Source organism: Myxocyprinus asiaticus, chromosome 35, assembly GCF_019703515.2.
Source record: "Myxocyprinus asiaticus isolate MX2 ecotype Aquarium Trade chromosome 35, UBuf_Myxa_2, whole genome shotgun sequence".
Lineage (NCBI taxonomy): Eukaryota > Metazoa > Chordata > Actinopteri > Cypriniformes > Catostomidae > Myxocyprinus > Myxocyprinus asiaticus.
The window spans coordinates 38,244,981-38,270,927 of NC_059378.1; the positions used below are offsets into that span (position 1 = coordinate 38,244,981).

Sequence of the window (25,947 nt, forward strand, 5' to 3'; positions counted from 1 at the left end):
TTATATAAATCTTTGAATTTTAATATATCTTGAACATTTTTATTCACATTCTTCATTTAACATCACATTTGGTCAGTGTTTTTGGAAATTTTCATAAATCATAATAAACATAGAATTTTAAAGAATCTCAATAAGAAAGGAGTACCTACTAAACCTAATACAAAGCATATGACAAAAAACAAAACTTGTAAACCTGTTTTTGTGGTTGATTGACTTTTACCAGCTTAAACCATTTCAGTCCAGAAACAGCAGAAGTATTTGAGGATCAAGGCAGCAGGATTAGTGTTCAATTATAGAAGCCCTCGTTAGACAACTATTGCAAGAACTTAATTACTACTTCACAAAAAATTATCGACATATAGTATGACATATTGGGGGGTGATTAGGGGGGGAAAAAAAATTACATTGACTCCTGGTTATCCAAAGTCTATGAATAATGTGGTCTTGTTCAGTGCCGTCCCCTGAAGAACACAGAATCCTTTATCTTGTGCAGACTTCATCATTGCACTGTAAAGAAGATAAAACATGAGATGAAATATGAATGGCTGATGATGTATCAAATTTTGTGCACAACATTAATAAAGGTCAGTTTAATGAGTCGAATCAAATGTTGTATCTGTCCCTAAAAGGTTTCCAGCATGATGCTATTGAAGAACCTTTTTAGTTCTCTGGTTCTTTAAAAAAAACTTCCATGTACTGGTGCTTCAAGGAACCCAGGAGGGCTTCCATTTTTCTCTGTCAACAGATGATAAAACCAATGACAACCTGAGCTAAATAACCTATAATACTGTATAACATAACTTTAAACCACATAGCAATATAAGAACCATTTATAGTGGGAAAATTGCTCTTGAAATGGGTTTGTTGCTGAATCTAAGGCACCGTCAAGAACCATTGAAGGTCCTATAGTGTTGAAAAGATTAATCAATAATTGGTCCTCCAAACCCAACTGGTATTCATGGGAGTGCTACAGAATGTACGCCATGTGAAAGTAACCCCCCCCATTCCAAAACCAGAAGAGAGGAAGTGGTATCAAATATGAAGGATCTACAATAAGTCGCCGGTGGGTACTTATTGGGTAAACAAAGACCTGCGACACGTCCTGTTATTCAACTTCAAAGCCACATCTATTCTGAAAGTACCACGGTTTAATTTAGACCAACAACAGTGATGTTTTGTTTAGCTATATGAACACAAATACTCAATCACCTGATACAGTTTGTGCATTTAACAAATTATGAGCGTAATCCAATGGTTGAAGACAAAAAGCAGATTGTAAAGATATCAGTGTGGCCATTTTGTTCTGGAGAAAAGATACAAGTTACCCATGGGGTTTTAAAGTAAGAAGACATCACTTTACACATCTGGTGTGAGTTTTTTTGAAACCATGATGGCAGATTTGGACTCTACTCCCGCAATGTCGAAAGATCAACAGTTGAATACATTCAAATTAGGTAATTCTGATCTTCCATTACATGTCTCTCATCGAGACACTCCCTTGTCAGATATACTGTTGCTCTCGTCGCCCAGTGACGACATTGTGTTGGAGCACCTGGGGCCCTTGTCCATGTCTGGTGGGCCCTTTCCTTCCGAAGGTGATTCAAGTAGACTCTTGGGTTGATCGACTTTGAGACAGGATGTTGAGTGACACCATGTTTATTCTTTGGATGGAGCAAAGGTCTAGTTCTCCAAGGGTGTGGTGCTACAAAACAGATCCTTTTGAAAAGTTTCTAACACTGAGTGCATTTACATGCACACCAATTTGCTGATTTCTACAAAAAAAAAAAAAAAAAAAAAAAAAAAAAATCAGCGTATTCAAATAATTTGGCATAGCAAGAAAACCACGTTTAGACATTTAAAATCTTTAGATTATGCGTTTCTGACGTAAACACTTTGCACACTGGATAAGCTGGTAAGAACACCAGTAAAGGTGTTTACATGAAACACAAAATCAGTTTAATGGGCAAAGTCTACATGTATCGATTGGTTTATGATTAAGCATGACCTTAAAACTTTTTTTTTTCTCGTTTTCTGCTTAAGCATAACTGGTGCAAGAACGTGCATATAAACATGCACAAATGATAATATACATTCGAAAATTTTTAACTACTCTATGAAGGAATGACACATTCTTTAAAGAGTTACTTGGGCATTCAAATTGTTGTCAAAATGATCACGAACAAATTTCAGAACATCTGTTAGTGTTTACGCTGGTCCATATGCTATTAAGGCCAGAGTACACTTTGGTTTTCTGCGTTCTGTATCGGCTCACGCACAGTCGAGAAAAACCGGACTGCATGCAGACAGGAAGAATTTAAAGCAAAAAATACTTAAATATTGATCTTTTTTTCACCCACACCTATCATATCGCTTCTGAAGATATGGATTTAAATCACTGAAGTCATAGAGATTCCTTTTACTGCTTTTGTGCTTTTTGGAGCTTCAAAAGTTTTGGTCACCATTCACTTGCATTTTATAGACCTACAGAGCTGAGATATACTTCTAAAAATCTTCGTTTGTGTTCCGCAGGAGAAAGAAAGCCATACACATCTGGGATGGAATGAGGGTGAGTAAATGATGAGAGCATTTTCATTTTTGGGTGAACTATCCCTTTAAGGGTTACACTTATGCCATTACATCATTTGTTGGTATGTTTATTTTTCGTCGATGGAAGTTAAAGTCGTACATTGTAATAAAAGAGTAAGGTTCACTACAGATTTTTTGCTTCCTAGATTGGAATAAGATGAACTGTGCCCACTGTTTTGAACACAGTTATTTTATCTACTTCATATGACTACAGACCTGTCGCCCTGACATCTGTGGTCATTTGAAATCATTTGAGAGACTGGTGTTGGCCCACCTGAAGGACATCACTGGACCCTTTCCAGATCCCCTTCAATTTGCTTATCGAGCAAACAGGTCTGTGGATGCAGTCAACATGGGATTGCATCATATCCTGCAACATCTGGACAGACCACGGACATATGCAAGGATCCATTTTGTGGAATTCAGTTCGGCTTTCAACACCATCATCCCAGCTATTCTCCGGAATAAATTACACCAACTCTGTTCCCATGTCTATCTGTCAGTGGATTACCAGCTTTCTGACGGACAGGCAGCAGCTTGCGAGACAGGGGAAACTCACTTCCAGCACCTGTACAATCAGCACTGGTGCCCCCCAGGGATGTGTGCTCTCCCCACTACTCTTCTCCCTCTACACCAATGACTGCATTGCCAAGGACCCCTCTGTCAAGCTCCTGAAGTTTGCAGATGACACCACGGTCATCGGCCTCATCCGAGATGACGATGAGTCTGCATACAGAAGGGAGGTTAAACAGCTGGCTGTCTGGTGCAGTCAAAACAACCTTGAGCTGAACATGCTCAAAACGGTGGAGATGATTGTGGACTTTAGGAGGAACAACCCAACACTGACCCCCCTCACCATTCTAAACAGCACTGTGGCAGCAGTGGAGTCATTCAGGTTCCTAGGCACTACCATCTCACATGACCTGAAGTGGGAGACACACATTGACTCCACTGTGAAAAAGGCCCAGCAGAGGTTGTACTTCCTTCGCCAGCTGAGGAAATTCAACCTGCCACAGGCGCTGCCGATACAGTTCTACTCAGCAGTCACTGAGTCTGTCCTCTGCACTTCAGTAACTGTCTGGTTTGGTTCAGCTACGAAATCAGACATCAGACAGTTCGGACTGCTGAGAGGATTATTGGTTGCCCCCTCCACCCCTTCAAGAACTATACACTTCCAGAGTGAGGAAAAAGGCTGGAAAAATCACTCTGGACCTCACTCACCCTGCCCACTACCTTTTTGAACTGTTGCCTTCTGGCCGACGCTTCAGAGCTCTGAGCACCAGAACCGCCAGGCACAGGAACAGTTTTTTCCCTCAGGCTATCCATCTCATGAACAGTTAAATTGCCCCATTGAGCAATAACTATGTGCAATACACAGTTTAGTCTTCATATATTTATCCAACACATCCAACCTCTTCTGCCATTTCATTCCTCTGAGAGGGAAAAAAAAAAATAAAAAAAACAATTGCACTGTACATAACAGATTTGTATTAGATTTGCAATACCCATGTGTGTGTGTGTGTCTGTACGTATGTGTATAATTATTTTTGATTTTTTATTATCTATGTCTTGCTGCTGTTTTTGTATTGTTGTACACTGGAACCTCCTGTCACCATGACAAATTCCTTGTATGTGTAAGCATACTTGGCAATAAAGCTCATTCTGATTCACCTCATCTTGAGCTTGACCAGGAAAAGAGAGGCTAAGAGTTCCATTTCCTACAGGACACCACCGTAAACCCCCTTACATCAAACCGTGCATGACGTCTGTGCAAAACCCCTGTATTAACCAGCAACCAAAATAGCATCCTGGGGAAACAGCCATTGGTTTTAGTGCATTTCGTTGTTAGATGAGCGCTACTGTAATTTCACGCCCAGGTGCCCCATGGAACCTCAGGCAGGCTGATATCACACTAATCCAGCAGACGTTATCACTGGAGATCAGTCTTACAACAAGACTTTGTTCTACTCCACAATCACTTCACTTGTTTAAACATCCACTTACATAAGGCAATGCATCTGTGTTTAAACTTCAAAACAAATTAGGCTTATCTTTACAGATAGCTATTTGTTAAGTTGTTCGCTGAAACACTGATTCTTTATGTCTTGTGGAAGCCTGGAAGGTTTTAACTGCACATTTTGCCCTTGTTCTGGTCTATTCAATGCAATGAGGTGAAGATATTATTTCAGTGAAATTAAGCAATACACCGAGTGTCCTCGTTTCACAATGGATTAAATGTTCTTGTGTTTGTACGGATCATTGAAAACCACATCAAGATTGCCATTGTAAAGTATCCCAACACAATATGCAATAAAAATATTTACAATGGCTTCAAAAATGCATTTATTTAAGAGCCTGGTCAAATTTCTTGAGTATTACCTACACTGATCAGCCACAACATTAAAACCACCAGCCTAATATCACGTAGGTCCCCCTCGTGCCGCCAAAACAAGCTCTGACCCGTCAAGGCATGGACTCCACGAGACCTCTGAAGGTGTCCTGTGGTATCTGGCACCAAGACGTTAGCAGCAGATCCTTCAAGTCCTGTAAGTTGCGAGGTGGAGCCGCCATGGATCGGACTTGTTGGTCCAGCACATCCCATAGACGCTCAATCGGATTGAGATCTGGGGGATTTGGAGGCCAAGTCAACACCTTGAACTCTTTTTTCATGTTTCTCAAACCATTCCTGAACTATTTTTGCAGTGTGGCAGGGCGCATTATCCTGCTGAAAGAGGCCACTGCCATCAGGGAATACCACTGCCATGAATAGGGCTGGGCGATTAATCAAATTTTATTTTCAATTACGATTTTGGCTTCCAACGATTATGAAAACAAGATAAATCGAGATAAAACTATTATTGTGCCACATTCCGTTTTGCAATGAAACACCACGGTGTTAAATCTTTAAAGCATCCTTTATTAAAAGTTCAAATAATAAGGAAGCGGGTTATGAAAATAAACTCAGAAACTGGCATTTCTCTGTGCAGTCAGCATCGCATCTATGAGTTGCGTGAAGTGACGGGGGAAGAGATTGAATCTTCTTCTGACTGATGCACACACTGGTGCGGGGGCGCTCGTCACTCACGTTCGTTTGCTGCAGCTAGATTATAACGTGATGGCTCGCGATGAAGTGAATCATAATGTGTCATGTTCACTCTGTGCATCTTATGCAGAAAATCGGCGATACACAGCTCTATTAAGAAGAGAAAGTTTGTTTTTTATGAGTTAAAGATGTATCGAAGTGAACAAAAGGTGAGAGAGTGTAGACTTGGCCCATTATACACTGGAACAAAATATGTTTTTGATTAGTCTTTTTTGGCTTGTTTTCCAAAATAATATCTAAAACTCCTTTGAAACAATGTACATTTACATTAGGAGCTATACTGCAGAAGAAAAAAAAAAAATGATCTGAGAATGTTGAATACAATATTTAATCAAGGCTTGACATTAACGCTTGTCTGGGACAAGTGGATTTTAAGGGACAAGTGCAAGTGAATTTTACTTGCCCGACCAGACAAGCAGACTGATTAAAACGTCAATAACGAAAAAATAACCGGCTATATTTGTGATAGCCTAGGCCTGTGTCACTTATTAGAAAGTTCATATTATTATTCTGCTGTTGAAAATAATCCAGAGTGCGTAATTTTATAATTCGTTAGCGAACTAGTAACAGCTGTGCCCTGTTTGACTGACAGGTGGCGCATGTGTGTGTGCTTAACATGCGCGTGTTCCAAAAATGCTCTCGCTAATGCGCACCTGAACATGTCAAATACGTTTCAAAATTCAGCCAAAATGTCTTGGTGAGGTATTCATGTAAACACAGAGAGTGATGTCTAAAGTGAACGTAAACAGTGGAGAGAAAAAAGTGGATTTGTATTAAAATGTCGGACTTGTAAGTATAAATGTAAGCTAATAGACCTGCTGCTGTCTAGAGTGTCATTATAATAATCAAACAACCATAACAAGAAAACACTCACTGCTCTTGACTGGGTAACTTTAGAAGCTTTAAAAAGTATTAATGTATTATAATCATACAGTAAAGACCAGTAGTAGTTTTATGTTGCATTTCATTCTGAATGTTTCCTTGAATACTTGATACTGCTGTTAAAAACTTTTAAAGTAGATCTCATTCCATTGAGCTATGAGGACCTCTGCTGTAAATGGCAATGGAGGCTTTTCTTTATTTGACTACCATGCATAACATAAAATTATCATGTGACAATAGCCTCCTTCCCTACCCAGTGCAGTTTACATTTCATGTTCAAAGAAATCCACTGTTAAAAAGAATAAAAATTTTAAAAAGTTCAATAAACGCATGATGTTTCCAAAGTCAACGAGTAATCGTGTTAAATAATCATGATCTCAATATTGACCAAAATAATCATGATTATGATTTTTGCAATAATCGAGCAGCCCTAGCCATGAAGGGTTGTACGTGGTCTTCAACAATCTTTAGGTAGCTGGTACGTGTCAAAGTAACATCCACATGAATGCCAGCACCCAAGGTTTCCCAGCAGAACACTACCCAGAGCATCACACTGCCTCTGCCGGCCTGCCTTCTTCCCATAGTGCATCCTGCTGCCATCTCTTCCCCAGGTAAACGACGCACACAAACCTGGCCGTCCACCTTCTTCCATTGCTCCATGGTCCAGTTCTGATGCTCATGTGCCCATTTGTAGGTGCTTTTGGCAGTGGACATGGGTCAGCATGGGCACTCTGACCGGTCTGCAGCAAGCTGCGATGCACTGTGTGTTCCGACACCTTTTTATCATGGCCAGCATTAGGTCCTTTACCGCTCCAAACCCGTTTGACTTTCTTTAGCCTCAGTTACCATTTACTTTCATTGCACCTTTTTTCATACAATAAAAGTGAATGGTGACTGAGGCTGTCAGTCACTAACATTCTGCCCAATAGGGATGTGCAAAACTACCAATTTGTATAATTAACTAGTCAAAATAAACCAAATTTTGGCACCCATTCACTTGCATTGTGAGGACTTACAGTCCAGATGGGCTAGCCTTCACTCCCCACCCGCAACAATGAGCCTTGGGTGCCCATGACCCTGTCACAGGTTCACCGGTTGTCCTTCTTTGGACTGCTTTTGGTAATAACCACTGCATGGTAATACTTAAACATCCCGCGTTATGCAACAAATCTTAATTTTTTCAGGTCATTATTTGGATTTTGGTTAAACTGCATCTGAGATTTTATTAATTTTGGACTCTCTCTCTCTCTCTCTCTCTGCCATAGTAAAAATATATATTTTTATTTTTTACATTTTATAAATCGATTTTAAAAACTAATCGGCCAATTAATTGTTTATTGGCCTTTCCTAACACCTTTGTTATCGGTATTGGAAAAATCCACTTTCGGTTGACATCTAGTAGCCATTTTAAATCTCTTCCCATATTGTACCAATAATCAATTCAATAGAAATGGATATTAGGAATGGGCTGTTTGACCAAAAACCAAAATGTCACAGTATTAAAAATTTTATATCAAGGTAACATAAATTCAGGGTGAGGAAATGCCACCAAAAATAAAATAAATTCCCTAGAAATTCAAAATGCGGGGGCAAAAAATACCAATTGTAATTAATTCTTCTGGGGTTTTTTTTTATTTTTTATCTGCAACATCCGATATAGTTCTTAATATTCTATTATAATCATAGTTATACATATGACATAAAATGAGTCGTTTATTTTGAATAAATATTTAGGGCAAGAACAAAATATTCTCAATCTTGAATGTTTGTATATATGAATTGAGTAACTTGAATTCAACTGATGAAGCACAGTTTGTTTTAAATTGTTAGAAAAAATGCCCTTATAAAAAAGGCAAAAACATTTCCCCTTGGAAATATACTTCAGGAAATGACACTGAAGTATATATGACGATACAGATATTTTTGCAGGAAATTCAATTAAGAAATACTTTATACATTTAATATCCATGTGACAATGCCTATGTCTTAAACCTTTAAGTTCTGAAGGTGTTTTTCAAGATTTCCTGTTTCAGTGGCATAACCAAAATTACAGGCTTTATAACTCCACAAAAACAAGGAGGGTCAAGTGTTTAGTATCATTGTAAAGAAAAATGTTCACCTTTTTTTTTTTTATATAGATGATACATTCTGAGACTCTTAGCCTAAGAAACTGTTGAAAAAAAAAAAAAAAGAATAAATAAAAAAAAAAAAAAAGAATTGAGCCAAAAATGTACTTTTATATCTCGGGTGTAAATAAGGTGGCTCCGAAAAACTGCTTTTGTTTTGTTCCCAATCATGTCAACTGTCTCTGAAATTTTTTTTTTATATGACAAAGCAATCAAAAGTTATAGCATTACAAAAATAATTAAATCATAGTGTCCAAAAACATCTCCAAACAAATAAAACATAATTAATACATAACTAATTACACATGCAAGCGCAACAATGACTAAAGGTTTGCATAGCATGCAGAGATTATTTTTATAATGAGATTATACAGAATGAATTTCATTCTGTGTCATTTGAGTAATCATTTAGTCTGTCATTTGCATGGTGCCTTCTCCTGGTGGCCATATGCAACATAGTGCTTCATGTGGATTATCTAATGATCTATACATCTGATTACCTTGTGTGTGGTCTAGTTCGAAAGATAATCACCTCCTCTATGTAATGGTATGTGTTATGTTCCGTTTATTTTTCGTGAAGTTATAAGTGAAAACGCGGCATATAAGCAACACCAACATAAGACATACTTAGCTATTTGTTGTATTCTACTCTTTAAGAGCTTTCCAACAATATCTGACACATGGCTATTTGATGAATTTGATGTTTTTATTGATTGCAATAATATGTACAATGCAAATATTTTTTTGAAATAATCAAAGCGGAACACTTCTGATTTGTCTGCAAATTTCAAAGCACTTGTTCAGTTTTGGTCATAATGCCTACATGCAGTGGAAAGTACAGCTTCTAAGATTTCAAACGATACATACACTATATTGCCAAAAGTATTCGCTCACCCATCCAAATAATTGAATTCAGGTGTTCCAATCACTTCCATGGCCACAGGTGTATAAAATGAAGCACCTAGGCATGCAGACTGCTTCTACAAACATTTGTGAAAGAATGGGCCGCTCTCAGGAGCTCAGTGAATTCCAGCGTGGTACTGTGATAGGATGCCACCTGTGCAACAAGTCCAGTCGTGAAATTTCCTTGCTACTAAATATTCCACAGTCAACTGTCAGTGGTATTATAACAAAGTGGAAGCAATTGGGAATGACAGCAACTCAGTCACGAAGTGGTAGGCCACGTAAAATGACAGAGCGGGGTCAGCGGATGCTGAGGCACATAGTGCGCAGAGGTCACCAACTTTCTGCAGAGTCAATCGCTACAGACCTCCAAAGTTCATGTGGCCTTCAGATTAGCTCAAGAACAGTGCGTAGAGAGCTTCATGGAATGGGTTTCCATGGCCGAGCAGCTGCATCCAAGCCATACATCACCAAGTGCAATGCAAAGCGTCAGATGCAGTGGTGTAAAGCACGCCGCCACTGGACTCTAGAGCAGTGGAGACGCGTTCTCTGGAGTGACGAATCACGCTTCTCCATCTGGCAATCTGATGGACGAGTCTGGGTTTGGCGGTTGCCAGGAGAACGGTACTTGTCTGACTGCATTGTGCCAACTGTGAAGTTTGGTGGAGGGGGATTATGGTGTGGGGTTGTTTTTCAGGAGCTGGGCTTGGCCCCTTAGTTCCAGTGAAAGGAACTCTGAATGCTTCAGCATACCAAGAGATTTTGGACAATTCCATGCTCCCAACTTTGTGGGAACAGTTTGGGGATGGCCCCTTCCTGTTCCAACATGACTGCGCACCAGTGCACAAAGCAAGGTCCATAAAGACATGGATGAGCGAGTTTGGTGTGGAAGAACTTGACTGGCCTGCACAGAGACCTGACCTCAACCCGATAGAGCACCTTTGGGATGAATTAGAGCGAAGACTGTGAGCCAGGCCTTCTCATCCAACATCATTGTCTGACCTCACAAATGCACTTCTGGAAGAATGGTCAAAAATTCCCATAAACACACTCCTAAACCTTGTGGAAAGCCTTCCCAGAAGAGTTGAAGCTGTTATAGCTGCAAAGGGTGGGCCGACATCATATTAAACCCTATGGATTAAGAATGGGATGTCACTTAAGTTCATATGCGTCTAAAGGCAGATGAGTGAATACTTTTGGCAATATAGTGTATTTTATGTTGGTCAAGACTGAAGTTTTTAATATTTTGAGAAACTCTCTCTTTTTTTTTTTTCCCGGGGGTCTTGCGGTGGGCCAATCCGAGTTTAAAGGGTTAAAGGTACTTCGTCTAATTTAATTACTTTGTTCTTTAATTGATGAATGAATGCTTCTCAAAGTCTGGAATCAGTCTAAAAACTGTTTTTTTAACACAAGTTAAAGAAAACAAAAAGACTCAAAACAGTAAAACTAATATTATAAAACAAATAGTTCAGACTCTAAATTCTGAATGGATGAGCCATATTCAAAGCTGTAGTAAAATAGCTGAAATACACACACCTATTGACTTTAATATTAATGCGTAAAGTCGCAACGCTCTCGGGCAGCTATTTTTCTATGTAAACAAGCGGCATACAAGTGCAGGTCCTATTTACATGAATTGGGAAAGACCGAATCTCCAAAATGGTTGGTCAAGATTACGAGCAAAGAACATATTTTAAACCTGCAGTAAAATCTGACAACACTGGTATCTTGTGCTTCTTAACCTCAGATTACGCCAAAAAAAATAAAAGTAATTTTCCCGGCTTGTATAGCTAATGCGTATGCATGTTCTTGAGTTGATTGACAGATGATGTCTGTATCTAAAAGGTGATTGGCTCTTTTACCTATAAGGCGGGACTTCCTTTTCTACATCCGTTGACCGTTGGGTGTGCAAATTTCTCCCAAATTGGCACACCATTCATTTTAATAGAAGTGGCTCGTCTCTGCTATAGTCCAGTATGAAAGACATTTGACCTTACAGTTACTTCCTGTCTTACCTGTGGCTTTTCACCAGCTTGGACGTTGGCTGAGATCCCAAGAGCTTTAGCAATGTCATCAAGAGATGCATTGTCCGCTGGTGTTTTCTGCACGAAATGCAACAGAACCTTCTCTCCACCTGAACAGACAGGAAATATTGAATGTTACATGTCCACAGACCCACATCACTACTCATTTCCAAAAAGTGCTGCCTTTGAAACAAAATATCTTATTTTTTTCTTTTCATTTTGAGGGTGAAATGCGACATAGATATGTTCTTCAAAGGGTTAGTGAGAACACACACATACAAAATCAAGGTATCACAATGTTAATATCTGCTGCAGTCAGATTTCTTTACATTTTATACAGCTGGTTTAGCACAACGCATGTTTGCATGTCCTAGAATCGTACTGCCCTCTAGTGACAACACCACAAAGGATAAGTCCTAATGAATTAACTAATGTTAATGAATGGAATCTCATTGTTAAGTGTTACCATCATATGACTACAAGACTGGACCAAACTCAAGTTACAACTCAGAGTTATGAAAATACATGAACATGACATCTCTAAAGTAGACTGTGTGAATGTTTTGGACTTTGTACATTTACCTTTAGCGACTATAAGCATGCCTCCGCTCTGCAGAAGATCTCCGCTGAAGTTGCCATGAATTCCTTCTGCGCTAGCCTTCAAACCAGAAGGGAAAAAAAATCACAAGATGTTGCATGGATGGATAATGGCCCTCCATTATTAAAATTATGTCTACAAACAAGTCATTTAATTAAAATAAATCACAATTTATAATTAGATGACAACTATTAAATGATGGCTATTAAAAGATAGTTCACCCAAAATTGAAAATTCGGTCATCATTTACTACTCCAAACCCACATGACTTTCTTTAGCCTCAGTCACCATTTACTTTCATTGCACCTTTTTTCATACAATATAAGTGAATGTTGACTGAGGCTGTCAGTCAGGGATATACGGATACTAAAAGCAGCACTTTAACATAACTAAAAAAAATACACTAAAAAATAAACAGGCTAAATAACATCTTATTGCAAAAGGCTATCAAAATAAGATATAAGAAAGCCTCCAATACAGTGGGGCACAAAACCGTTTATGCATATCCTGAATGCAGAATGACGTGCTTCATTGTAACCGGAGTGCTTCAGGGCGATCCTCGCTGCACATTCAAAAGTGCAGAAATGCAAGATATTGCGGATACATGTATAGTTCAGTACATCAAGCAGTTTAAACCTTTTTTACTGCAACTATTTATTTAAGCAGTGTCAGACAGAATCAGCAAAAGACCTTAATCTCTCCAAAACACCTCACAAATATGGGAACATTACTCAAAGCAGTGGATTTATCATACGACAGTGATCATCTTGAAATGTATTGTTGATTTGGCGCTTTGATTGCTGTAACAGCAGCACATAAAAGGACTAAACCTAAAGCATTAAAAGAAACGAAACATCTTTCAGAGGGTTTTATTGTGCTGACTGTTATTCACTGTTAAGCACATTAAGCTATCATCACGCAAAAACGTTCTCCGAAAAGTTGCGTCCCCAACCCTAATTTTCATTTTTGGGTGAACTTTTTTTTTAAAGGGATAGTTTACCCCAAAATGAAAACTATCATCATTTACTCACCCTCAACCCATCCCAGATGTCTATGACTTTCTTTCTTCTGCTGAACACAGAGTTTAGAAGAATATTTCAGCTCTGTAGGTCCTCACAATGCAAGTGAATGGGTGCCAAAATTTTGAAGCTCCAAAAAGCACATAAAAACAGCATAAAGTAATCCATAAGACTCCAGTGGTTCAATTTATGTCTTCAGAAGCAAGATAATAAGTGTGGGTGAGAAACAGATCAATATTTATGTCAGTTTTTACCATAAATTCTCCTCCCTGCCCAGTAGATGGCGATATGCGCGATTCGCCAAAAACAAAAGAATGTGAAAGTGGAGAGTGATAGTAAAAAAGGACTTAAATATTGATCTGTTTCTCACCCAAACCTATCATATCACTTCTGAAGACATGGATTTAACAACAAAAGTCTTATGGATTACTTTTATGCTGCCTTTGTGTGCTTTCTGGAGCTTCAGAATTTTGGTACCCATTCACTTGCATTGTATGGACCTACAGAGCTGAAATATTCTTCTAAAAATCTTTGTGTTCTGCAGAAGAAAGAAAGTCATCCACATCTAGGATGGCATAAGGGTGAGTAAATGATGAGAATTTTTGGGTAAACTAACCTTTTAAGATATGTCAGTTCGTGTTATGAATACCTTTGAGGCAATTTCTCGTACTTTCTTCCCCATAGCAGCTGGTACCACATTCATGGCGTTGTACCTGCATAGGGGAAACAAAGATTTTTATAAAAGTGTTGATAAAATGGTCCATGTGTTTTTGCACTTTGCGACAACATATTATACAAGCAAAAATGCATAATGACAAAGTCACTTTAAAAAAAATACATTTGTTAGGCTTCAACTAAGAAAACAAAAGATATACTCTTCTAAATGAAGACATTTGGACACTTGTCAAATGTTAGTAGAGTTGATAGTTAATGTGCTGCACCTGTGGGAACCTGAGGGATTGAACTGACTTCATACATCCATTAAAAATCACCTTGACACCAGTAGCTTTAAAGTTATTTAGCATCATTTGTTTGCGGATGCCACTTTAATATTTGGTTATCTAATGCAATGACATTCAGACATTTTTAAGAGTGTGTTGAAAATCCATTACACATCACAAGTTTATCCTCATACCTTTTGAAGCCTAAATCTTTGTAGCACTGTTTCATCTCATCAATGTAGATGTCTAAAACAAAGAAAAAGTTAAAGATTCACAGCAACAGGATAGTGGCCATGGCACCTTTTATCAGTTTACTAACCCAAGGTAAACACAGTAACAGGTCATAAAATGACAGTAAAATATAGATATTTAAACAAAACTAAACCTACACAATGAGCAGTTTAAGGAGAGGTGATTACTGATTTCTGGGATGGGCTTAAAACAAAAAGATAGAGTGCAAAATATCATTTTTTAACAGGATAGTTCATCCAAAAGTAACTTACTCACCGTAATGTTGTTCTAAACCCGTATGACTTACTTTCTTCCGTGTAACACTTTTGAAGAATATCCTGGCTGCACTTTGATACAATTAAAGTGAATATGGACTGTGGCTGTCAAGTTTAAAAATGATGCCATATTTCATTTGAGCGCTCCACGGAGGGGAAGATTTTAGTTAATAACGACTTCAGTTTCGGTCTGTTCTTTACACAAAGCTGTCGTATGGTTTCTGAAAACTTAAAATATTGTGCACAAGTCATATGAATTTACTTCTGTTCTGTCCCCATGAACATTTTCAATTTAGTGATTCTAAGTAGTTATGTTATGTGGTGCAATTATGACTTCTACTGGTGAAAGATGGTATTATATACTCTGACTGATTTAGTAGACTGATTTAATTGTGCACCTAGTTCCAGCATGGCAGGGAAAGAGCATAGTGGTCATGGCTGCTGTTTATTCTTAAATACAGTTGGTTTTGAAGGCATTGTCGGTATGTTGCAATAAATTAAGTATAATTAAGTAATGAGGACTGATTCATGTAAAGTTGTTTGTTATTTACGTGCAATTTTCTACAATTTGTTAATGGGCTCTGCTCATTGCTGCATTTCTTAATGTGGGCTAAGCTACATGTGTAATTATCTAAGAGCATTTGTTAGCTATAATTGGATATATTTGTTAACTTTATGTATTTACTATGTCATCCTTGTATTTTCTGGAGTTTTACCCATTCAATTGACACCAGTAAAGAGGTGACGAAACTACTTCCTTTGTCTGTTGTCTTTTGGAGGCGTTAACTGACTAAACTCCAGAGGCCAACTCTCAGTTGTTCAGAAAGTTACAACCTCATGGCGGGGAGCTAGTCATCACAGTCATCTTCCTATTTTCAATATCCAAGTTGAGTTCTAAGTCAGAATCGCAGAGACGCAGATCCAATGTATCATGCTCATCCCGGTGCTCTCACAGCGCATCAAATGTTGTAGCTACTGCTGCAATGGCTCGAGCAGAGGCTCAAGCAGCCAAAGCTGAAGTTGCATTTGGCAAAAGAGAAAGTCAACTTTAAGTGTAGCAAGCGCAACTGGAGGCATCATTAGAAACACTTCGGCTTCAAAAAAAGAGCTGCGGCCAAACAAGCAAGAGCAAAGGCCTTAGAAATGGCTGTAGAGCAAGAAAGCAGGGAGAATACATGCAAAATAGAGCTGCCAGTAGAGGACACAAATGATTGAACAAAAGCATATCTAGAGGAACATGCTGAATGTGTAGAGGATCCACAAATTCCAGTCCTTTATGGTCCATTTTATGATGATGTATGTGTCGATTCACAAGCTCTGCATAACCATAACACTAAATCTCAGATGCAAAACGATTATGATCAGCATAGCTCTCCATTGCATCATGAAATATCACACAAAGCACAACTTGCTTGCACAGAGCATGTGCAATGGCCAACCATTTCTCAAACTGCATATGAAAACTTTGTGACTCCAGCACAGTATGACAATCATTACTCTAAGCCATCTTGTGAAGCTTATCGCCCACTACAGCAGCATTCCAAAGCAGAGATAAGAGGAATGCACATAGGCAGGTGAGAATCAATTCTGCACAAACACACGTGGCCACATGCTCGCAAACTGAACTGCACCGAAGTAACTTGCATCCAAATGAGCAAATGTCTGATCTTGTCAGGTTCATTGCAAGACGTGAATTAGTGTCCACAGGGCTTATGCAGTTTAATGATCGACCATAGAGTTTCAGGGCATGGAGGGCATCCTTCATAAACGCCAGAGATCTTAGCCTCTCTCCCAGTGAGGAATTGGATCTGCTTGTGAAATTGTTAGGTAGCGAGTCAGCAGAGCATGCAAAACGTGCATCAGAGCACATCAATCATCCTCTACAAGGGTTTAAACTAATAAGGGATTGACTATATGAAACCTATGGTTCACCAGAAATGATAGAGACTTTTCTATTTGAGAGATAGGAGAGCTTTCCCAAAATTTCAAACAAAGACAAAATCGCAAACTTAGAGAGCTAGGAGATTTGCTTATGGAGGTCCAAGCAGCCAAGGATGATGGTGATCTTTTGGGTCTTTTCTATCTGGACACACCCCGTGGCATAAGTCCAATAGTACAGAAACTGCCATTCAATCTGCAGGAGAAATGGCTCACTGTTGGTTCTAAGAACAATGACCCCGACTACCACCCCTGGAGTCACGAGTTTGAATCCAGGGTGTGCCGAGTGACTCCAGCCAGGTCTCCTAAGCAACCAAATTGGCCCGGTTGCTAGGGAGGGTAGAGTCACATGGGGTAACCTCCTCATGGTCACAATAATGTGTGGTTCTCGCTCTCAGTGAGGCACGTGGCGAGTTGTGCGTGGATGCCGTGGAGAATAATGTGGGCCTCCACATGCGCTACGTCTCCGGGGTAACGCGCACAACAAGCCACATGATAAGATGCGTGGATTGATGGTCTTAGATGCAGGGGCAACTGAGATTAGTCCTCCGCCACCCAGATTGAGGCGAGTCTCTACGCCACCATGAGGACTTAGAGTGCATTGGGTATTGGGCACTCCAGATTGGAGAGAAAGGGTTCCTTTCCACCCTTTAAGTACTTTGTTGACTTTGTGTGTCAGCAAGCGAAAATACGTAATGATCCAAGCTTCTGCCTCACAGCTGGCCAAGAAGAACCTCACAGACCAAACAGACAGGTACCCAGACTTGTGGCTGTTGCCACACACACACACACTACGCCGGTCTCCCCTGAAAATACATCAGCTGCCAGTTGGCTCAAAAACAAAGTACATGTAGATCCAGCAAAACAGTGCCTGCTCCACAATAAGCCTGCTTCCCAGATGTAGGGGATTCAGAATTAAATTAAAGAAAGGAAGGAAGGAAGGCATTCTTAAAGCAGCATGGCATATGCTACAAATGTTGTAGTTCCACCGCACATGTGGCAAAGAATTGCGACTCATGTCTCCGCATTTCATCCAGGGCTGGCACCATGGTCCTCAGAGTCAAAATCTTCTACTCCATAGAATGATGGAGAAACAGGTGGCATACCTGTTGAGACTGGCATTTCCTCAGCTTGCACAGAGGTATGTGGTAATAACTGGCTTTCATGCTCATGTTCAAAGGTCTGCCTATTGAAAGTATCCTGATATATCCTGCTGGCAGCCCAGACGAAGCAGTGAGGATGCATGCAGTTTTAGATGATCAGAGCAACAGATCGCTTGCAAGGTCTGAGTTTTTCAACCTTTTCAGCAATGAAGGCTGTAGTGCACCATACACTCTCAAAACATGTGCAGGTATGTTTGAAACAGAAGGCAGACAAGCACATGGGTTTCTAGTGTAGTCAGATGATGGAGCAAATGACTTCCATTGCCAGTGTTATTAGATTGCAATGAGATTCCAGACAATCGTGAAGAGATTCCCACTCCAGAAGTGGCACTTCACCATACTCACCTGAAACCTCTAGCAAAGAGCATACCAGAACTTGATCCACAAGCCGCCATTCTCCTTCTGTTAGGCAGAGATATATTTCTGCCCAATGCACCATATGCACAGAGATTAGATTTGGGCTGGGTAATTATTGGAGACGTGTGCCTCGGGAAAATACATCAGTTCAAACTTACCACACCAGCATTCTAGACAATGGATGGCCTACTCTTTTCAACCCATGTCCTAATATCTACAGAGTGAGGGAAATGTTCTAATGGTTCTCATCTTATGCCTCACAAAGATCCACTCAAAGGAGAGATTCAAAAGACATCAGAGTGGGATGTCAGTGAACAAAGGATGATGAAAAGTTATCTGTCCATTGAGGATGCACTTTTCTTACAGATCATGGAGAGAAAGCTCTACCAAGATGAGGGAAATTCTTGGGTTGCTTCACTCCCATTCAGACAGCCAAGGCCATATCTTTGAGTTAATCGTTCTCAGGCATTGGAATGCCTGAAGGACCGCTGTAGCGAATTAAGGAGGAAACCTGAGAGATGATTTCATAGCCTTCATGGAGAAACTTTCCAAAGTGACCATGCAGAATTAGCTCTTCCACTAGATCCGAATGAACAGGCCTGGTACCTACCTTGCTTTGGAGTGTCCCACCCTAAGAAGCCTTCACAAATCAGAGCAGTCTTCAACTAAAGTGCTCAGTACAAAGGCTTCTTGCTAAATAAAATTCTCTTAACTGGACCTGACCTCAATAACGGTCTCCTTGGGGTTCTCATGCGATTCAGGAAAGAGACAATCACTTTCACTGTGGACATACAACAGATGTTCCACTTCTTCAAAGTCTGACAAGCAGATAAGAACTTTGAGGTTTCTCTGGTTCCGCAACAACAACCCAGACAATGAAGTGATGGAATACCGCGTGAAGGTCCATGTTTTCGGGAATAGTCCCTTTCCTGCGGTAGCAATTTACTGCCTTCAGCACGTAGCTCAAGAGGGTGAAGAGGAGTTTGGTCAAGATGTGCGGCAATTCATTGAGAGAAATTAATTGAGAGAAATCCATTTTTACATGGATGATGGACTAAAATCATTACCTTCCCCAGAAGCAGCAATTGATTTACTAAAGAGGACACAGAACATACTGGCTTGCTCTAATCTGAGGCTGCACAAACTGGCTTCAAACAGCAAAGATGTTATGGCTGCCTTTCCATCAGAGGATCACGCCAGCTCACTGAAGGATCTGGATCTAAGTGCCAACCAACTTCCAGTGCAGCGAAGCCTTGGCTTGCTTTGGAATTTGGATTCAGTCTGTACGATCCACTCGGGTTTGTGGCTCCTGTGACAGTCCAGGGCAAAGCTCTTCTTAGAGAGTTTACTCAAGACTCTTCCAAATGTGATGCTCTCTTACCTGTAGATAAGCAGAAATTGTGGGAGGCATGGAGAGATTCTTTACAGGAATTGCAGCATCTGCAAATCCCAAGCTATGGGCCTATTTCACTGGCAGCTACAAAGTTTAAAGAGCTTTGTGTCTTCTCAGATGCTTCAGAGAGAGCAATTGCAGCAGTTGCTTACCTCAAAACAGTAGACGCAGATGGGAACTGCCACACTGGGTTCATCACTGGCAAAGCAAGATTAGCTCCGCAACCAGAACACACAATACCCCGACTAGAGATCTGTACAGCTGTTTTGGCTGTAAACATGGTGGAACTGCAGAGATGGATGTTAAATTTGATGCGATTACCTTCTATACTGATAGTCATGTAGTCCCTGGATACATCTAGAATGAGAAACGTAGATTTCATGTCTATGTAAGCAACAGTGTCCAGAGAATCCGTAGAAGCACCATCCCAGAACAGTGGCATTATGTGAGCAAAAAACAATCCAGCTGACATTGCAACATGACCAGTACCTGCAGCTCAATTGTGGAATACCATCTGGTTCACTGGGCCAACATTGCTGCACCATGCCAAAACTGAGACCTTTCCCAAAGAGCCATTTGGACTTGTAAATCTCAATCGAGATTCAGAAATATGTCCACAAGTAACAGTGTTGCATACCACTGTCTCCAAGCGATTTGAACGCTTTTCTGACTGGAGACATTTTACTAAAGCTCTTGGAAGACTGATCCATATAGCTCGTTGCTACAAAAGAGGCCAGGATAACACAGCTGAGGATGGCAGAGTTGCAGATTTCCTCTGAGTGTTGACATACTCCAGGGTGAAGAAGCTGTCATTCATGCAGTGCAGCAAGAGGCATATGCTGATGAGTTGCAGTGCCTCAGACACAATGAACAACTTCCCAAAAATAGCCTACTTCAGACCTTAGATCCCTTCCTTGATCATAAAGGCTTGTTGAGGGTTGGAGGTCATCTTGCAGATGCGAACCAGGGAGCTGAAGTAAAGAGACCTCTTCTTTTGCCTGGACGGCACCATGTAGCACTGATCCTAGCACGCCACTTTCATGAACAAACATAACATCAAGGATGTCAATTTACAGAGGGTGCTATCCGATCTGCTGGCTACTGAATAGCAGGCCTCAAGAGGTGTGTGGCCAGTCTTAATCATGCATGTGTCATGTGCCACAGACTTAGGAGAGTCTGTGAGACTCAGAAGATGGCAGATCTGCCTATCGATAGGCCGAGTATGGATCCCCCTTTCACACATGTGGGGCTAGATGTGTACTCATGAAGTACTCACACCCTTATGGCCGAGGTCACTGCTATTATAAACAGCAGCCCACTGATACCGGTGTCAACTGACCCTGCAGATCCTTTCATCCTCACAACTGCCACATTACTTACCCAAAAGACTGACCCCTGTCCAGTCCCAGATGGCAACTTTGGACAGTCCGACTTGTATAAGCAACAATGGCGCAGAGTGCAAAGCCTTGCGAACACCTTTTGGGATCTCTACAATCTCAAAGAAAATGGCATTGCCACCAGCCCGACATTACACCTGGCAGTGTGGTTCTGTTGAAGGATTCTCAATCTAAGAGAAATCAGTGGCCTTTGGGAACTGTCACAGAAGCATACCCCAGCCGGGATGGGCAAGTTTGAAAGGTGCAAGTACAAATCATTGGGAAAGAAAGGCCCAAGCTGTTTCAGAGACCAATTAATGAGTTAGTCCTTCTCCTTCCTGAGAAAACAAAGTCAAGCACATTTCAGGTCTAAATTTAAAGTAAAAGAAAATGTGGTATCCCTCGGAGACCAGACGGGGAGTGTTCTGTCATTTTCAGCTTAGCTATTCTAATTAGTTATGTTATGTGGTGCAATTATGACTCCTGTTGGCGAAAGATGGTATTATATGCTCTTACTGATTTAGACCTTTATTGATGATGTCGTCATAAATGTGCACCTAGTTCCAGCATGGCAGGGAAAGAGCATAGTGGTCATGGCTGCTATTTATCCTTGAATAGTTGGTTTTGAAGGCGGTATGCTGCAATCAATTAAGTATAATTAAGTAATGAGGACTGATTCATGTACAGTTGTTTATTATTATTTACATGGTATTTTCTACAATTTGTTAATGGGCTCTACTCATTGCTACATTTCTTAATGTGGGCTAAGCTACATAATTATCTAAGAGCATTTGTTAGCTATAATTGGATATATTTGTTAACTATGTATTTACGATGTCATCCTTGTATTTTCTGCAGTTTTACCCATTCAATTGACACCAGTAAAGAGGTGACGAAACTACTTCCTTTGTCTGTTGGCTTTTGGAGGCGTTAGCTGACTGTCAACTCAAGCAAGGCGTTTGAGGCAGAGGGCAGAACAACTTTTATGACACTTATGGTGCATTTTTGTCATTTCGGAGATTGACAGCCCCAATGCTCTCAGTATATGATGACAGAATTAACATTTTTGGATGAACTATTCTATTTAGGGATGCACCGATGTATCGGCTGCCGACATTTTTCGGGCAATTATTGACCAAATTAAAGCCATCGGTATATCGGTTATAAGCATGAACACGCCAATATAAAAACATTTATTTAGATTTAATTAGAAACACATTTTGTGTGAAAAACTATGTGAATTCAAATGCACAATCCAGAAATAATAACAGCGACTAGGGATGCACCGATATGAAAATATTTGTCCGATACTGACACTGATTTTAACAAATAATTATTGGCTGATACCGATGCCAATACCAATACTTTGTCATCAGATCACTGTTTTGCTCAGGAATTATGTTTTAGAAATGTACCAAGAGGTACAAAGACTTTTGTTCTAACAATAAATAATTTCCATTGAACATGGATTGGATCCATGAGGGCCACAATGAAAGATAAATAGAAGATAAAACAATATTGAAAAATAACTAAATATCATAGCATGATGCTTGATGTAAAAAAAAAAAAAAAAAAAAAAAAAAAGTTATTTTATACTTCTAAAAACACTTTTGCACTTCTGTTTTTGCAGTTCAAAACAACAGAACTCAAAACATTTTACATGTTTTTACTGTATATAATAAAACATCACAAATTCACATTATGCAAATTATGTTTGGCAATTCCACGGAAATGTCAACAACATTAATTAAAAATAAAAAGTTTCCAAAGGAACAACAGGTCCCTTTTAAATTCTATAGTGGTGTAATGGATAATGCCATCCAGACCGCTAGAGGGTGCCGCTTGCTTACACAATGCTGAATGAAGCGCTAACTGAAGCGTTGATTGCAGTCCACTTTTAAACGCAACCTTTCATGCATTTGTAATCACGCAAGACCTTATTGCGATTTCAAACTTAATCAATAGTGCAGCATCCCTAATAGCCACAATATGTAGAAGGGTTGGCACTCCTAAGAACATGTAATATTTAATTTTTATTCTGTCTCGTTCTCACGTTACTGTGGAAAAACTGCATAAATGGACGTGACAGTTGTGAAAACGACACTTATCTATATGTATCATTATCTACATGATGAGGGAAACCATCCAAATCGCTTTGAAACCAGCAGACTTTGACTTCTGAGATATCTGTATTATATCTATAAATTCTGTTAAAATCGGTATCGGTGCATCCCTACTTCCTTTAACCATATTTGACCATAAATACAAATATACAACCACCCAAGTGACAAATCCTCACCTCCCTTGAAGAATCCCCCATCCTTGAACTCCTTCACTCCCATCTCTTCAGGTCCGATGCCGATCAGTGCGACACCGTTAGCTTTCAGGTCCTTTTCCAGTTTACTGACCTCTGCTGCCATCCATCGGCACACCTGACAACCAAACCTCCGCAGGAAGAAGAGAATGACTGTCTGGTCACGCCAAAGTGAACCGATTTCCACCATCTGAGAAAAAGATTACGAGACAGTAACATCAATAAAGTGGTCGGTAATGACATCAGGATAGTCTCTGCCAGTCCAAAATCTATGATATTTTGCCGCAAATTCCACTGTCACTTTGATATATGACTAATCTAAATACTTTATTAGCCTAGTGTTTGTTCGATGTGTTACAGACTGGTGAATCCTACTTCTTGTTGCTTAGGCATTTAAAAAAAAAAATATTCCGATTCAAGTCCTTTTAGTATTTGTGAATATTTTTGGACCTATGCAGTGCATGGTAATATGAATACATCTCAATGTTAGATTTTCAGGACTTTTTTTGATACTTTTGTACAATAAACAATTTTGGTACCATGTTGGGTCACCACTTGATGGCCAATATAAACGTGGATCCTGAGATGAAAACCACTGGAAAATAATATATTGAGGATCTGATCAGATGCTTACCAACGTGATTTAAAATACAGTGTACAAAAATATGTAATTGCAGGTACCTTAAAATGCACATATGAAGAAAAACGGAAGGAAAACCACAAAAGAAGCCCAAATTAAGTTTAATAGATTCAGATTATTTGTTGTTCTGCATTGGGTAATCAGTTCTCACAATGCATTTAACGTCATATGGCAATACAGACACCTGCAAACAATTAATGAGTCCTCATTCACACCTGAAGTGTCAATAATGTTTTTATAACACATCAAGACTTTCCTGAGAGCAAACCTAGCACAGAGACATGACATTAAAACATGAATTAAATCTAAATAGCTTTTTGCATCTCAACTAAATAGTCCATAAGAATAAAAAGAAAACTTTAAATAAATTCGAAATGAAGTGCAAAGACTTAGCCTGAGTCTCTCAATCGATATGAAGTCATAACAGGAAGTTAGTCACTAATCTAAAACAGCAATTTAATGACTAATTCACATTTCAGATCAGGAAATCTAGTTTATATTTTGTATACTGTATGCATAGAAATTTCTGATTTGATTTAAATAATGACAGCTGCCATGAGAAAATTTCTGCCACTCTTCTCTTCCCAAAACAAGCTATATTTTATTTCAGTTAAATTATTACCTCTCCAGTCGTGCTGTTTTTCAGCTTGTTGGCTCCTAACTTGGTCAAATCCACGGACGACATTTTTTAAGTGTTTAATTTTCGTCTTTAGGTGAGAAATTCGTCCTTGCTTCCTTCAGTAGACACTTTACACAAGCACAAACCATAAACACGCGCTTCTGTTATATACACACGCCCACTTGTATAAGACATGCCGTGAGTGACACACGTATCGACCAATCACAGAATCAGGAATCCCAACCATGCGGTTGAGGGGCGGGGCATATTACATAAAATTGACAATGGCCTCTCTGTGTGGTTATCACACTTTATCTGTTAGTGACCATCAATTATTTTCTTAACAATCTGAGAATGTTTCTCTTAATTATGTATAAATAAAAATATAATTAACTGTACTTTTTCTGAAGCTAAAGGCCAAGTTTAATATATATTGAAGGATAATGTAGGGTGTGGCTTATCTTTACCTCAAAGGTCAATAATTTGACAGTTTTCTTGTCTTTCTCCACTCGAATGTTGTAATCATTGACATTAAGTAATCAATACAGAGCAAGGAAGAAAAGCTAAGGTATTTTGTTCAATGTGCGTGTATAGTAAATCATTTATATCAGAATGGTGTTGTGTTACTCCCACTGATCAGTGGTTACTCCCTAACACACCTTCCCCCAATAAAATAAAAAAATAAAACAAAATAAATGCAACTTTTATACATAAATAAATGTTTAACTTATTTTAACAAAAATGTATTGTTGTAATTGCAGAAGTGTGTGATTTGATATTAAAAAAAATTAAAAAATTGTGCTGCTTTTCAGAAGTAAATACAAATAATATGGTGAGAATGAATTAAGCTTACATGTCATATACAATATAATCACTTGGTCCTAAAACCTTTCTCAAACAATAAATAATTACTAACAAATGCAATCGTGTTTATGTTAATCTGTAATGTTATACCCCTTATTTGTCTTAATTCTGAAAATGTATGCACTTATTCAAACACTGTATATACAAATCATAATATATTTTATTGTTTATATTATATTTACTGCATATCATTTTTTTAAAATATATTATACATTTTTATCATTGTATTTATTTTCTGTATAATTATATCGATTTGTATCTGTTCATTGTCAAATGCAAAAATAGTTAAAATAAAATAATTAGCAATTGTATACATTTATAAATAAAATCTAAAATGATTAATAATATACTATATACTATACTGTGTGTGTGTGTATATATATATATATATATACACATATACACACACAGTGGCATGCAAAAGTTTGGGCACCCTTGATGCTGTGAATAGCTAAGCGAGCAAAAGATGGCCTGATTTCCAAAAGGCTTAAAGTTAAAGATGACACATTTCTTTAATATTTTAAGCAATTTTACTTTTTTATATTCATCTTTTACAGTTACAAAATAACAAAAAAGGAAAGGGCCTGAAGCAAAA

The 25,947-nt window shown here is 39.0% G+C and overlaps 1 protein-coding gene across 1 annotated transcript; it reads right to left on the reverse strand.

Moving 5' to 3' along the window:
- On the reverse strand, nucleotides 1–24,653 carry LOC127426433 (prostamide/prostaglandin F synthase). The gene is made up of 7 exons (XM_051673239.1): nucleotides 24,492–24,653; nucleotides 23,215–23,419; nucleotides 14,377–14,428; nucleotides 13,891–13,954; nucleotides 12,207–12,282; nucleotides 11,616–11,734; nucleotides 1–507 (listed from the first exon to the last, which is right to left on the reverse strand). Exons 1-7 carry the CDS (start codon nucleotides 24,552–24,554, stop codon nucleotides 481–483), a joined length of 606 nt encoding a protein of 201 aa, XP_051529199.1. The 5' UTR covers nucleotides 24,555–24,653; the 3' UTR covers nucleotides 1–480.
- Nucleotides 24,654–25,947: the final 1,294 nt, after the last annotated feature.